Source organism: Pinus tabuliformis, chromosome 9 (assembly GCF_031772625.1).
Source record: "Pinus tabuliformis cultivar Carrire ecotype Pingquan chromosome 9, CPIR1, whole genome shotgun sequence".
In the NCBI taxonomy this organism is placed as follows: Eukaryota; Viridiplantae; Streptophyta; class Pinopsida; order Pinales; family Pinaceae; genus Pinus; species Pinus tabuliformis.
Window position 1 is genome coordinate 2,018,938,297 of NC_142307.1, and position 14,624 is coordinate 2,018,952,920.

The 14,624-nt window shown below is 38.5% G+C and overlaps 1 protein-coding gene across 1 annotated transcript in view; it reads right to left on the reverse strand.

Moving 5' to 3' along the window:
• Positions 1–14,624, reverse strand: part of LOC149157186 (DNA-directed RNA polymerase II subunit RPB1-like) — a 48,590-nt gene that overhangs the window by 13,247 nt on the left and 20,719 nt on the right. The window contains exons 5-12 of the mRNA XM_089439188.1: positions 8,080–8,241; positions 7,774–7,994; positions 7,525–7,666; positions 7,108–7,443; positions 6,716–7,002; positions 6,042–6,300; positions 2,865–5,953; positions 2,688–2,759 (exon numbers count right to left, since the gene is read on the reverse strand). Of these exons, the coding sequence (XP_089295314.1) occupies positions 2,688–2,759; positions 2,865–5,953; positions 6,042–6,300; positions 6,716–7,002; positions 7,108–7,443; positions 7,525–7,666; positions 7,774–7,994; positions 8,080–8,241 (4,568 nt within the window). The remainder of the gene's footprint in view (positions 1–2,687; positions 2,760–2,864; positions 5,954–6,041; positions 6,301–6,715; positions 7,003–7,107; positions 7,444–7,524; positions 7,667–7,773; positions 7,995–8,079; positions 8,242–14,624) is intronic.

Below are 14,624 nucleotides of genomic sequence, written 5' to 3' on the forward strand. Positions count from 1 at the left end.
TGGTATGATGTTGATATCCCCTTCAATGCTTCTCGTTCACCATATTATGACCTATGTTTGATGCCATATTTGTTGCTGGAAAAAGGCTTGAAAGGCCCTACTATGCATGAGATAAGGGGGTATCATTTGCAGAAAGAAATTTCCTCCATTAATGAGTATTTGAAAGATTTCAATGACTCGCGGGCAAGAACAGGATGTACCATCATGTCAGATGGATGGACTGATCAAAGGAACCGTACCATCATAAACTTTCTTATCTTCTACCCACAGGGAACCATGTTTCTAAAATCAGTTGATGCTTCTGATAGGGTGAAAAATGGACAATTATTGTTTCAGCTATTGGATGAGGTTGTTGAGGAGGTGGGAGGTGGGAGTGGCTAATGTTGTTCACATCATCACAGATAATGCCTCTAACTATGTTCTTGTTGGTGAACTATTAGAGGAAAAACACAAAACCATATTTTGGACCCCATGTGCTGCACATTGCATAGACCTCATGCTTGACGATTTTGGCAAATTAGATTGGGTCAAAAACACTGTAGTTCATGACAAAAACATAACAAAATTTATCTACAATCATTCATGGATTTTGAGCCTTATGAGGAGACACACAGGGGGTCGGGATATTATTAGGCCTGCCATCACTAGATTTGCTACTCATTTTTTGACATTGCAATCTATGCTTTCACAACATAGAAACTTACAAAATATATTTTCCAATGATGAATTGAAAAAGAAAGTTAATGAAGAAATATTTTGGAGAAAAGCAGCAGAGATTGTGAAGGTTGTTGAGCCACTGGTTAAGATGTTGTTGTTGGTGGATGGGGAAAGATTAGCTATGGGCTTCATTTATGAGGCTATGGATCAAGCAAAGGAGAAAATAAAGAAGGCATATAAGGATAAAGCGGCTAAGTATGGGCCCATTTGGGCAATCATTGATGAAAGATGGAACAATCAACTCCATCGCCCTATACATGCAGCTCGATGTTTTTTGAACCCACGATATCATAACAAAGCTCTGGTGGCAGGAGCTTTGAGTGGGGAGGTTAGAGATGGATTGATTGACTGCATTGATCGCATGATCCCATTGGAGTGTGATCAGTTGGAGATACACCAACAGGTCACAACCTTTAGAAAAGCCACAGGTACCTTTGGGGAGAACCTAGCAAAGATTGAAAGGGAAGCAGATGAGCCAGGTAAACATAAATTTCAATTTTCAAATCCTTAATACTTATTTTGTTAAATTGTTTATAATTAGAAAGTTGGATATAATTTGTAATTTTGTTGAGCTAACTCATTACACTCCTATGTTTTTTGCAGTACAATGGTGGAAGGCTTTTGGTAGCCATTGTCCTCATTTGCAGAAGTTTGCAATTCGTATTTTGAGTCAAGCTTGCAGTGCTATTGGGTGTGAGCGCAATTGGTCTATCTTTGAGAGGATTCACACGAAGAAGAGAAACCGTTTGGATAAAAAACAGTTAAATGATCTAGTCTATGTCCATTTGTGTAAGGTGTGAGTAGAATAGCCCCAAAGCTTTGGAATAAAGTCGCATCTATCTTTGTCCAAGCTCTTCTGGAAATAGTTGTCTTTTTGTTGAAGTGAATCTTGTTCTTGAAGCACTATTGGCAGCTGTCTTTGCAGGCATCTGGATGCCTGCCTCGACTAATGGGCCATAGTGGAGCAAAATCGCTACAATGGAAAGAGTTAGATGTCATAGACTCTTCTCTATTTTGTAATTCCTTTGAAGAGGAAAATATTATGTATTTAACATCACTAGATTCATTGCATCTGTAAACAATCTTTACGTAGGTACTACCCTTAGTGTTGTCTTGAAAGTGGATCTCATATAGACGCTTTCGCCCATCAAATCTGCGGTTTTAGTGACCAAATTTGGGCTGCTGTTGTGCTCATCATTTGACTGTCTATAGCCCCTAATCTTTCATAAGAACAGTCTTTTTTAGAGGCTAACCTGACCCCATAAGCCCAAACAAGAAGGCACTGAACTTCCCTTTCATCCACCACCCAAAGAGTACAAAAATATTTAATATTACTTATGTTTTTGCAACTCTCTCTTGTTCCCCATATATACTATAACACATTGAGCTTAGTTAACCAGAGGGAAGCCCGGCTAGTGTAGAGTTTGTCTAGTCTAAAGAAAGAAAGGCAAGGCTATTGAGTTAACAGTGTGAAGCTTGCCTAAGTTGCACTTGGGATTTCACACTTGTGCTTAGGGACTTTTGTGCAATGTGAGAATCTGGGAGGCTACTAGTACTTCTGCTCAACAATTATACGTTAGGAAATCATTACATATCTCTTTTTGCAAATAGAGTGAAGAAGACATTGCTGTAAACATTAACAGTAAGATTTGAACATGTAATGATGTCAGTTGGTCAACAATAGACTATGACATGTTTTGTGCTGGAAGGCTTTTGCTAACAAGGTATCTTTTCATTATGTTGGGAGTCAAGGACAAGGTTGCAGCAATGTCAGGTTTTGTGTTATCTCCATGTACTTTGTTGTAGAGGAATATAAACTTTTAATTTCATTGATACCCAGAAAATATTTTTAATACAGTAGCTGTCTTAACACCTTTTCGGAAACCTATACATTTGCAAAAAGAAAAAGTCAAAGTTCTTGCTATTATCAACAGTTGAAAAACTAAGGTCATGCCAAAATATTGCAATACCTTGTAGGACTGTAAGTAGGACTTGCTTGAGAAAATGATGGAGATGTTGGCGAATAAGAAGGTGAATTTGGACTGTAAAAATACCAAGAACAAATCAATAAATATGCAAAGCATAATAAATATAAATCATTTTTTAAAAGGAAAAACTACCCAGAACCATAATCCCATTAGCTGTACCTGTTGTAATTTGGTGATGTTGGACTATATGGACTTGATGGTGAATATCTTGGACTACTTGGAGAATAGGCTGGAGAAGTAGGACTGTACTTTGGAGAAGCTGGATTGTAACTTGGAGATGTTGGGCTATAGCTTGGGGATGTGGGACTATAGCCAGGAGATGTCGGGCTGTAACTTGGCGATGTTGGGCTGTAACTAGGAGATGTTGGGCTGTAGGCCGGGGAAGTCGGGCTGTATGCCGGAGATGTTGGACTGTAAGCGGGAGATGTTGGGCTATATGAAGGTGACGTGGGGCTATATGAAGGTGATGTGGGACTGTATGCCGGTGAGGTGGGGCTGTACGCTGGGGATGTGGGACTGTAAACAGGTGAAGTTGGGCTGTAACTAGGTGAAGTGGGGCTGTAACTTGGGGATGTCGGGCTATAGCTTGGTGAAGTGGGGCTGTAGCTTGGTGATGTGGGACTATAGCTTGGTGATGTAGGAGAATAAGAAGGACTTGTAGGTGAATATGCTGGAGAAGTAGGACTATATCCAGGAGAGCTTGGACTATATGAAGGAGAAGTAGGACTATATCCCGGGGATGTAGGGCTATATCCTGGAGATGTGGGACTGTAACCAGGCGATGTGGGACTATATCCAGGAGATGAGGGACTGTACCCTGGTGACGAAGGGCTGTAGCCAGGGGAAGAGGATGGAGAGAAGGCCATTCCCCCAACATATGGAGAAAATTGTGCATCTGTAATAGGTGAGCTACGTAGGCTGGGACTAAGCAAATAGCTTGGAGACATCATGGCATCATGATGTGGTGTCCCAGTGATAGGAGACCTAGTTGGTGACATACCAAAGTCTACACCTTCCATATAGCTGGGTAACTGGAGTTCAATAGCCTGTTGCAGCATTTGGTCATTCAAATACAAGGCACAATCACCTGTACCAATAGGAGCCAACTGGCCAAGCATGATGTTTTCTGTAACACCCCTAAGAGGGTCACCTTCAGCATAAACAGCAGCATCCAAAAGGATATCCACCGTCTCCTCAAATGAACATCTCATCATTGGCCCTGTGTCATTACGATTGATACCATGTCTAGTAATAGCCATCAAATGACCTCGATATGTCATTGTGTCACATAGAATAGCTAAATGCCTGTAGTTCACATATGACCCATCAAATGATATCACAACTCGAAGCTCATCCAGAAGAGCTTTCCTCACAGCCTCTATTCCCAGCACTTCAATAACCTCAATCAAGTGATTACTTGTTGTCCTAGTAGCATCTACATCTTCATGGCACATGACAGCTAACATATTGACACCCTCTGTATCTAGCATCCATTCTGTCTCAGGCTTAAATCCATCATTCTCATCAAACTTGTTGATTTTTCCAGACTTGATAAACACTTTATTGATATCTGGAATTCCCCTTAGAGCCATTTCTGTAAGCATGTTACTTTCGATTTTCTTTAAAAAGACATCATCTTCAGAATTTTGGTCTTGCGCTTCCCCTTTAGGAGCCTCTTCATTCATAATACGTATACGTAGAATAAGTTTTTCTGCGTTATCATCATTAAAAATGCATGTCAAATCATCATCAAACTCGAGGTTGATCTTTTCTGCAATGTCTGCCATACTGAGCTTTTTATCTACCATCATTTCTCTGTTCAATTCTATACGGAGCAGCCATGGAGATATTTTTTCTGGTGCAATATCCTCATCTGGCATTTCATAATATGATTTAACAAAGTCAACATCCTCCTCTATGATAGTACTCATTGGATCTGGATCATACCACACTTCAGTAGCCTCTGTAACACTTCGCAAAGTTGTGTACTCTAAAGCACACTGCACATTCTTTGCCTTTTCCTTTGTCTTGTTGACCTCAGGTTTTAGATACACAGATAGTGATGGTGTTTTTATTTTCTTTGCAACATTTATGATTTCCCTAAGTCTTGGGACACCAAGGGTAACATTCTTGGCACTGACACCAGCATAATGGAAAGTATTCAGTGTCATCTGAGTAGCCGGCTCACCAATGGACTGTGCTGCAACACAGCCAATCATCTCACCTGGAGCTACTAAGGACTGCAGGAAACGAGATTCTATCTCACCAACTACCCATTCAAATGCTTCCCTTGTAAGGTGGTACTCCTTCAGCACACGTTTACTAGCAAATGTACTTCGAAGCAAAATATTGAAAAAGAGAGTGGCATTTTTCTGTGCCTCAATACTCATGAGGTCATCACCAGGAACAACCTTAAGTCTTTCCTGCAATCTGTCAATTGCTTCTACAATCTCCATGGGATGCATGTCTGAGGGTCTTCTCGCATCAATTTTGAAGGTCTTCTGGCTATTCCATATAAGCCTCTTAAGGTTTACAGGCAGAGGCCACGAGTTATCCCCACTAGGTGCAATCTCCATACCTAGCTGTCGTCTATCTGACTCCAGTTTCTGCACTTCTGCATCAAATACATTCTGGAACTCCCTGATTGTTTTCAAATCTTCAACATGTTCTGGTAACATGTAACTAGGATTCCAATTTTCTTGATCAAGCTCATATTTATAAACATTTTCAAACTCCTTCTTTTTCATCTTCAGAGAATCAAGCTTTTGTGACTCAATCCAGACAGCATCCATACCATCTTCACCATATAGAAATTGAATAACATCACCAAGTGAGTTCCTGACAGTCCCGTCATATTTAACCATGATATCCTCCATTGCCTTTACAAGACGCCTCTGTATGTACCCTGTTTCTGAAGTCTTCACAGCAGTGTCTATCAACCCTTCTCTACCTCCCATTGCGTGAAAAAAGAACTCCTGGGGAGTCAGGCCACGAAGATAAGAGTTCTCCACAAAACCACGACTTTCTGGACCTTTATCATCCTTTGTAAAATGGGGAAGAGTTCGACCGTCAAATCCATAAGGAATTCGTTTTCCTTCTACATTTTGTTGTCCCACACAAGCAGTCATTTGTGATATGTTAATAAAACTTCCTTTTGACCCGGCTGTAACCATTGCCTTCAAATTATTACTCTCTGATAAACTTTTTTGAGCACTACTTCCTGCATCATCACGGGCCTTGTTCAACACCTGCATTTACAAAAGAAAATACAATGACGAGAGGTAGCAAATAATAAATCCTGAAGAAGGAAAGACTCTGTAATAGATTTAAGACTACCTGATTGACTCTGTTTTCAAAAGACTCCATCATTGTGCGGCCAGGTTCTGCCTCTAATTGTTTCTCCTGAGCAGCCTTGATAAGCATTTTGACTTCATTTTTTGCTTTTGATATTGTTTCATTGATAACCTCCATTGTTGCAGCATCAGCAATTGTGTCTCCTATTCCAATACTGAAACCCTGCTGTAGCAGCCAGTAGTTAACAAGCCATTGTGTGTGACCTAAAAACTTACGAGCAGCATCTGGACCAACCTCCTCCCTGCAAAATGCAAAAGATCACATTATAGGCTATAGACACCTAGACCAATAAAACTCGACATATGATTTTCACCCAACATATCATATAGAACTTTCTGAAGTTGAACAAAAACATTCTGAAAATACAGAATGTTCTATTTTTTTTATTTTTGTTTCCTTTCGTTAAATATTTTTGGAAATAAAACTCAGGGTCCATACAGTCTATATCCACTATAGATCCCAACTTTATCCAGATCATACCCAAACCAGATACATACCAGGACTATATTCACCCTATAATCATTCAGAATATTGGATATCATCATATGGCATATCTGGCCACTTGCCATGACATATTAAATAACATAGATATGCCATCCTAAGTGAAAAACTGCACAAAAAGGTAACCTGGAAAAAATTTGAACATGAAGGTATACCAGATCACATGAATAAGACTTCCTGAAGAAGTTCCAAGGGTTTTCTTGCAAAGAGTGCCTGAGATAACTTCTCCCTTCTCAATGCGTACAAGAGTATCTCCTGGTGTAATAACTCCCGATTCAGACTCCGAATGCCATGCTGAAGTCCTTATAAGATTAATCTGCTTTGGAATGATCAGATTAAATACTTGCTTGCCAGTCCAAATTGGCCTTGGCTTGTAAATTGTCGGAGCAGGTATTTTTCCATCAAAATCCTCCCACCACATTAAAATATTCATAAAGACATCCTGCCCAAATAACACCAAGATTACCATCGTGAAATAATGCTTAAACAGACAAGAATTATAGCTTTTCCATGTGATAAAATTATAAAACACAACACTGTCGCTCACTTTTTCTATGAATGTGTCTCTTTTTGTTATCTTCCGACAGCCCAAAAGTGTGTCTTGGACAATACCCATAACTGGCCTATTGGACTGAGGAGAGACAATGCACTTTGGCACCATCATTAGTTCCAAGACTTCTGCTCTCGTCTCAAATGACTGTGGTACGTGCATATTCATTTCATCACCATCAAAATCAGCATTATATGGGGATGTGACTGACAAGTTTAGTCGAAACGTTGAGTATGGCATGATTTTGATCCTGTGCCCCATGATAGACATCTTGTGAAGACTAGGTTGTCGATTGAAAAGAACAAAGTCTCCATCATTCAAATGCCTCTCCACCTATGATAAACATGTTAGAATAAGAATATTGCTGGAGAATGTTAGAAAGAAAATTGAACAGTCAATAAAGTTGATACCTACCTTGTAACCCAACTCTAAATGATGGTCACTGCTCTTCTTCAAGTAGCGAAGGTCAAGTCTCTGGCCATCCTCCCTGATAATGTATTTGGCACCAGTTTTCCCTGGAGGAGGGTGAGGTCCATACTCTACAAGCTCCTTTAATCTGTTTGATCCATACACAAAAGATTAACATACATTCTAAAATAATACATATGCAGCAGCAGAATTTAAACTTTAAAGACAATAATATCCTGATGCTATTCACACCACCTCTCCATGTTATATGGAGTCACAGTTTCTGGATATGTCAAGTTCAATGCAATACTCCACGGCACTCCTAACTGATCAATGTTGATATTTGGATCAGGAGTAATAACTGTACGTGCAGAAAAATCTACTCGTTTCCCCATTAAATTCCCTCGGATGCGACCCTCCTTGGCCTTCAGTCTACTACATATGGACTTGATGGGTCGTCCCGATCGCTGAGTCGCCTGATGGACACAAGCATAAAACATTAATTCAGTTCATAAAATACACTAGCAATATCAACAATGATCATGATGGAGGAGTATTTACCCTTGGCTGACCAGGGAGCTCATTGTCAAAATAGGTAGCAATGTGGAATTGCAACAATTGAGCAAATTCAGTAATAATATGAGCTGGAGCCCCATTCTTTTCCTGCTTCTTCAGATTTTCATTATGTCTGATAATCATCGCAAGCTGATGTGTGAGATCATCCTGCAAAATATCAGGAAAAGTACTGTATTTAGAAACTTTGACATCCAGCATAACATAAACAGGAGAAAATGTTCCACAAATATGACTGCTCAGAAGACATCAAATATATCAGATCTCATAATTTGAAACTAAGTGGGCATGTGGCCTCAGTCAATACATCGGATTTAAACCTGGGGCCCATTGTCTGAGCAATTTAAAGCTTATGGCAGCCAAAAAAAAAACGATGTGTTCTCTAAAGGATATAAGGACTGGTAGATCTGATTTCTTGTCTCACTTGTTGTTTGTCGATGATATACCTTTGTTTTCTGATGGTTCCAGGAGGGATGCCATGAAGCTTAAAGAAATGCTTGATCTGTACTGCACAGCAACAGGATAGTTGATGAATTTAAAGAAATCAACGATTTCATTTTTAGCTATTGTTACCCATCCATATACATGGTTAACCCTTGGAGAATTTGTTTCTCCTATCATGCAGTTTTCTAGCCAGCAGCCCCTACCATGATCCACAAGATAGCAGCCTCAGATGCCCCATGCCCACTACTTGGTCAGTTCTTCCACTTGATTAACCTATTCATCCAATGAAGGTGGGGTCATCTATTATGAGGTACATTAACCATTGTTGCATGTAAATGCTTACATTTAATGTTATTGGCATTCTAGTATGGATCATGTGTTGAAATTGGATTATAGACAATGATGCTCAGGGTGTATACTTGTTTCTTCATTTCACCGTGGTGGTTATCATTTGCACCTAGTCCAGTGTGACCTTCCTTAGGGTCTTTCTTTCAATGTCTAGGAGAATCACAACTAGGAGGCTCTAATTGTGGTAGCATATCAATGATATTCATGCTTAATACTTGTCATCTTTTCACTTGATTCATTAGCCCAACCTTTGATTAAGTGCTTTCAGTTGTTCATACTAGTTCCCTATATACCTCATCTTATGAAAAGAAGGGGCCAAAGTGCCCAAAGTTGATGCAGCTATTAAAAAAGGAAAAAGCCAAATGTCAAATGCAAAAGAATGGCAAGGGATGTAAAGCAATAAAAAGCCAATTATAGCTTGAGTTCTACCCCCTCACTCACTCCTATTTCACACTTATCAAAGTAAAAGGTACTCTTAATGAACACCCTGACACTGATAAAGTGATAAACTGCCCATCATTACAAGGGGTTATAGCATATTTATATGATAATCAATGAAGCCTGTTAAGTAAGCCAATTAAAGCAAAGAAAAAGGCGAATCAGGGGCTTCAAAAAACAAAGGGAAGGTAACTCAAGCAGCTAAGCACTCACTCTACATAGGCACTCATGGATAACAGTTTTACATCACCTAGTATAAGATTATGATACCTTTTATGATGTAAGCCCCAAAACATAACACCTATCACTCACACGTATCATTTTAAATGGTCAACCTAGGAACATATGATAAGCTTTCCATACCTAAATCTAACAGCTTGTACACAATCACAAGCTGGTGAGACATTTGAAGATGATACTTTGGTGAAGTATGTTTATGGCTTTGATAGTAAATATGGTCCACTTTGATGCTCTTCTAGTTCTTGTACCCATAATGTTGATCTCACTTGATTCCTTGAGTATGTGCTAGATGATTCTTCCAGGTGCACCCAAGATCCCTCAAGGTGTGATGTGTTGCTTCTCCAACATTTTATAGAGGATGTCCAACCACATTCTGTGATGACAGAGAGCATTTGTTGGAGGACGTTGGGGCACCTTTAAGGAGTGTTGACCTTGATGAGGATTTGGCATGGATGATGAGACCCTCCACCACCCTCAAGATCATGGACATTGATGCTATGAGCTAGGACATCGCCTTGGGAGCAAGTACACCCTTGAGATGACAGGAAACCAAAGGGTAGCACTGTACCTTTTTGATGGACATTGCACTTCTCTTGATGATCATAAATGACGATGACTTGGGATCCCGTTGGAGGGAATTTGGCACCTTCTACCATGATGATTTCATGCCTTAGCTTGATGAGGATTGGGCATGGATGATGAGACCCTCCACCACCCTCAAGATCATGTACATTGATGTTATGAGGTAGGACGTTGCCTTGGGAGCAAGTGCACCCTTGAGATGACAGGACACCCCATTGTACCTTCTTGATGGACGTTGCACTTCTCTTGATGATCATAGATGACAATGATTTGAGATCCCTTTAGAGGGAATTTGGCACGGTTTACCATAACGATTTCATGCCCTAGATTGATGGCATCATGCCCTAACTTGTGTTAGATGATGACATGCCCTATTTGGAGGAAGATGTTGGTTTGAGAGGGTTCTTTTGGAGATGAGGATCACCTTTGGATGATGAGACATGACATATGGGATGAGACAAACCCCTTAAGCCATTCATTGCACCTTTTCATGGAGCGACCTACCTTTTTGATGATCATGTCACCCTTGGAGGTATTTTTACTCACATATGTAGATTATTTAAGGCTATTTTTTATGTTATTTCATTTTGAGGCTATCTTTGGGAGTCGACTTGATGATTGTCCATGTTGTATCATGGATTTTGGTATTTTTGAGGACCTTTTAGCCTTATTGGATGATTAAATCACTTGGTTTCCCTCATATATTATAGGGGAGTGATTTATATCCTTGGATGATTGTCACAACTTGAGATCGGCTCTCTCTTGATTAGTATTCCTCTCTCTCTCTCTCTCTCATGCATTATTCTTCCCCCCTTGGAGGCATTTTTACTCACACATGTGGCTTATTTCAGGTTATTTTTCATGTTATTCCATTTTTAGGTTATCTATATGGGGGCTAGCCTAATGACATATCCACCGTGTATCATGGAATTTGGTATTTTTGAGAACTTTTAGCCTAATTAGAGGATTAGATTACTTGGTTTCCCTCATATATGTAATGGAGCGATATACATCCTTGGATGATTGTCACACCTTTATACTCTCGATTAGTATTTTTCTCAATTGTGCACTATGAAGGCCTAGTTGAGTGACTTTTTTTAGCTGGAATTGTGATGTGATGTGATATCTCTTCATGGAGGCTTATGGTGAATCTTGGATGACAAATATTGAAGTAAGTTTGTTCATATGCTTTGTCTTGGTATTATATTTCTTCCAATGAATGTTCATTTATTTCATATTTGCTTCAATCCCTTGTTAAGCTAAACCCTTCTTCCAAGTACAATAAGAGTAGAGATAGATTTGTGTGTCCCTTAATCATCCAGAAAAATTGAGAACCTAGATCTCAAACCCTAGGTAAAATTAGTTTATTTTCCATAGTTTGTTTAGATCTACTTATCACACAAAGGAAACCCTAGAATTGTTTAAATGAAAGTTGCAGGAACCATCCCCCCTACTTCCTACCCTAGAACCATGCTTTGAGTGGGAACGTGCTCCCAAAATTCGAGAATGTGTTGTGGACCTTTTTTGCATGCTCCCTGGCACCTGTTAATTTGGGAGAATGGCACTCCCATGGAAGCTCCCAAAGCCAAGGAGCACACTCTTTTTTGCATGCTCGAATGGCACTCCCATGGAAGCTCCCAAAGCCAAGGAGCACGCTCCCGAGGTGCTCCTTCGAACCTCCCTAGATGCTTCCTAATGGTATTGTTAAATTCTTGAAGTAAAAGGATAAAAAGAAAATATTTAATCGTTTACATAAATGTTTAACATTACCATTAATTGTTTCAAGATGTTGACTGTTGTTTCAAATTCATCGAACTTCATATGGCGAAAATGGAATTTCATATCCCATTCAAAATTCAGCAAACTTAACAGTTTTCAAGATTTCAAGATCGATGAAATTGCGGAATTTCATTGGATTCTATCACTTATAAGGGTATGTGTTGTGACCTAGGGAAACTTTTCCCTTTCTAGGGTTCCATATTCCACCTAGGGTTTTCAACAAAGCTTAATACATTCACACTACAAGCATTTCTTCATGAAATACACAATTTATTGTAAATACAATAATGGACAATAATTCTCCAAGATTCAAAAAAGAATAATGATTCAACAAAACCAAATCTTTTATAGATTCAACACATCAAATTCATTGTTTGTTTAAAACTCGTTCTCCTTCCCATGTGGTGTCTTCTTCTAGAAGATTCTTCCATCTAATAAGATATTATGAGATTACTCTGCCCCTTAGTTTCTTTCCTTGCACCGCCATGATTGCTTATGGGATTAGCTGCAGTTGTCCCTCTTCATCCAAAGTGGGTAGTTCAATAAAAGCAGTGACCTGCTACCCGACAACCTTCTTGAGACATGAAACATAGAAGACATTATGAATTTTGCTTGCTTTTGGTTGTTCTAACTCATAAGCCACTTCTCCTATTTTCTAGAGAACTTTGTAAGGTCCATAAAACCTCTACTTCAGCTTTCTTGCACCGTTTTTCTTGCGTGTAGATTGCCTATATGGTTGCAATCTCAAAAAAACGAGGTCTCCTAAGTCCTACCTCAAAGTTGTGTTTTGTTTGGTGTTGGTTTGCATACATCTTTTGTCGATTTTGTGCATCTTGCATATTTTCTTAGAGTATCTTGAGAATATCCTGGCTTTTCTTGAATCCAATCCTTAGCTAATGGGGCTTTGTTATCTCTGAATACAATGTCAATAAAGGTCAAAGCTTCATAATTGTACAGTGCTTTGAAAGGTATCATCCCAATACGCAAATGATAAGTGGTGTCGTAACAATGCTCGTCGAGGTATAGCCATTTGATCCATGCTTTTGTTGACCAACCACGTAGTTACGTAAGTATCCCTCAATTCATTTATTCACGATCTTTGTCTAGCCATTTGTCTATGAATGATAGTTGGTGCTTGGGGTTAATTTTGTCCCTACTAGCTTGAAGAGTTCCTGCCAAAATACTCCCATAAATATGTTATCTTGATCACTGACTATATTTTTAGGTGGTCTGTGAAATTTGAAAACTTTTTTGAAGAACAATTATGCTACCCAATTGGCTGAGTAATCAATTGGAATCGCAAAGAAATATGCAAAATTCGTCAATCTGTCAACCACTATACAGATCCAATCTTTGCCTTTGGGTAGTACTATAATGAAGTCCAATGAGATGCTTTCCTAATATTTGCTCTGGAATTGGTAAACATTCGAGTAAACCTACAAGATGAGTGTGCTCAACCTTATTTTGTTGACATGTCATGCATTTCCTAACGTATTTTAATACGTCATCTCCAAGATCTTTGCATAAAAACCGCTCCCTAATCTGTCAGTAAGTTTTGAAGAATCCTTGGTGTCTAGTTCATGGTATGTCATGTGTAGCCTTAAATATTTTCTCCATAAGCGTAGATTCAGAAACCAAGTATACCTTGTCTCTATAGTAAATAATATCATTGACTGTCTTGTACTTTGTGTGGAGCTTTCTTCCGGAATCATCGCATCCATAATTGTTAGAATCGACATTTCGAGCCATCCACCGTGGCTCATCATCAGGATAGATCAATCTTGTACTTGTCATATTGAATGAGTTCGTACGTCAAAGCACAAGAAAACTTGTTCTTGGAATATTCCACTGAGAGATGAGCCTTCCAGTCTTCAGTGAGCTCCATGAGAGAACATGTTGTTGGTTTTCTAAGAGTGCATCGACCACAATATTCAAAAACTAGCCGTTTAATATAGTCGTTACCTATTAATATTTTTAATAAATTAATGAAATAATATCATTATTTAAATATTTTTTTCAAAAACTAGTTGTTTAATAAAGCTATTATATATTAATATTTTAATAAATTAATAAACTAATATCATTATTTAAATACTATTTTTCAAGAACTAGTATTATTTTTCAAGAACTAGTAATATTTGGTTTTAATAAATTAATTTAAATATTTTTCAAAAACTAGCCGTTTAATATAATCGATACCTATTAATATTTTTAATAAATTAATGAAATAATATCATTATTTAAATATATTTTTTCAAAAACTAGCCGTTTAATATTGTCATTACTTAATAATATTTGTTTTTAATATATTAATAAATTAATATTATAATTTAAACATTATTGTTCAAATATAGTCGTTACTTGAAATTATGTCTCTTCATTGCTCTCTACTTAAGCGTTTGCCATGGTCTGCCTCTTCATCTGGTCCTGATGATGAACAACGGCCAAAAAATTCTCTCATGTGATTTATATCGAAAGACTTTGTTTAACACAATATTCTTTTTCCCTTTTACGTATTCAATATCAAAATCATAAACTTGGACCTTGCTTACCCACTTTGTTGTCGTTCGTTCAGGGTTTTTTGTTCTAAGAAAGGCACAAGTTGTTGTGGTTTGTTTTCACTACAAAACTATTTCCCACCAAGTATTGCCTGAAATTTGACAACACGTGCATAATAGCCATAATTTCCTTGTCATATATGG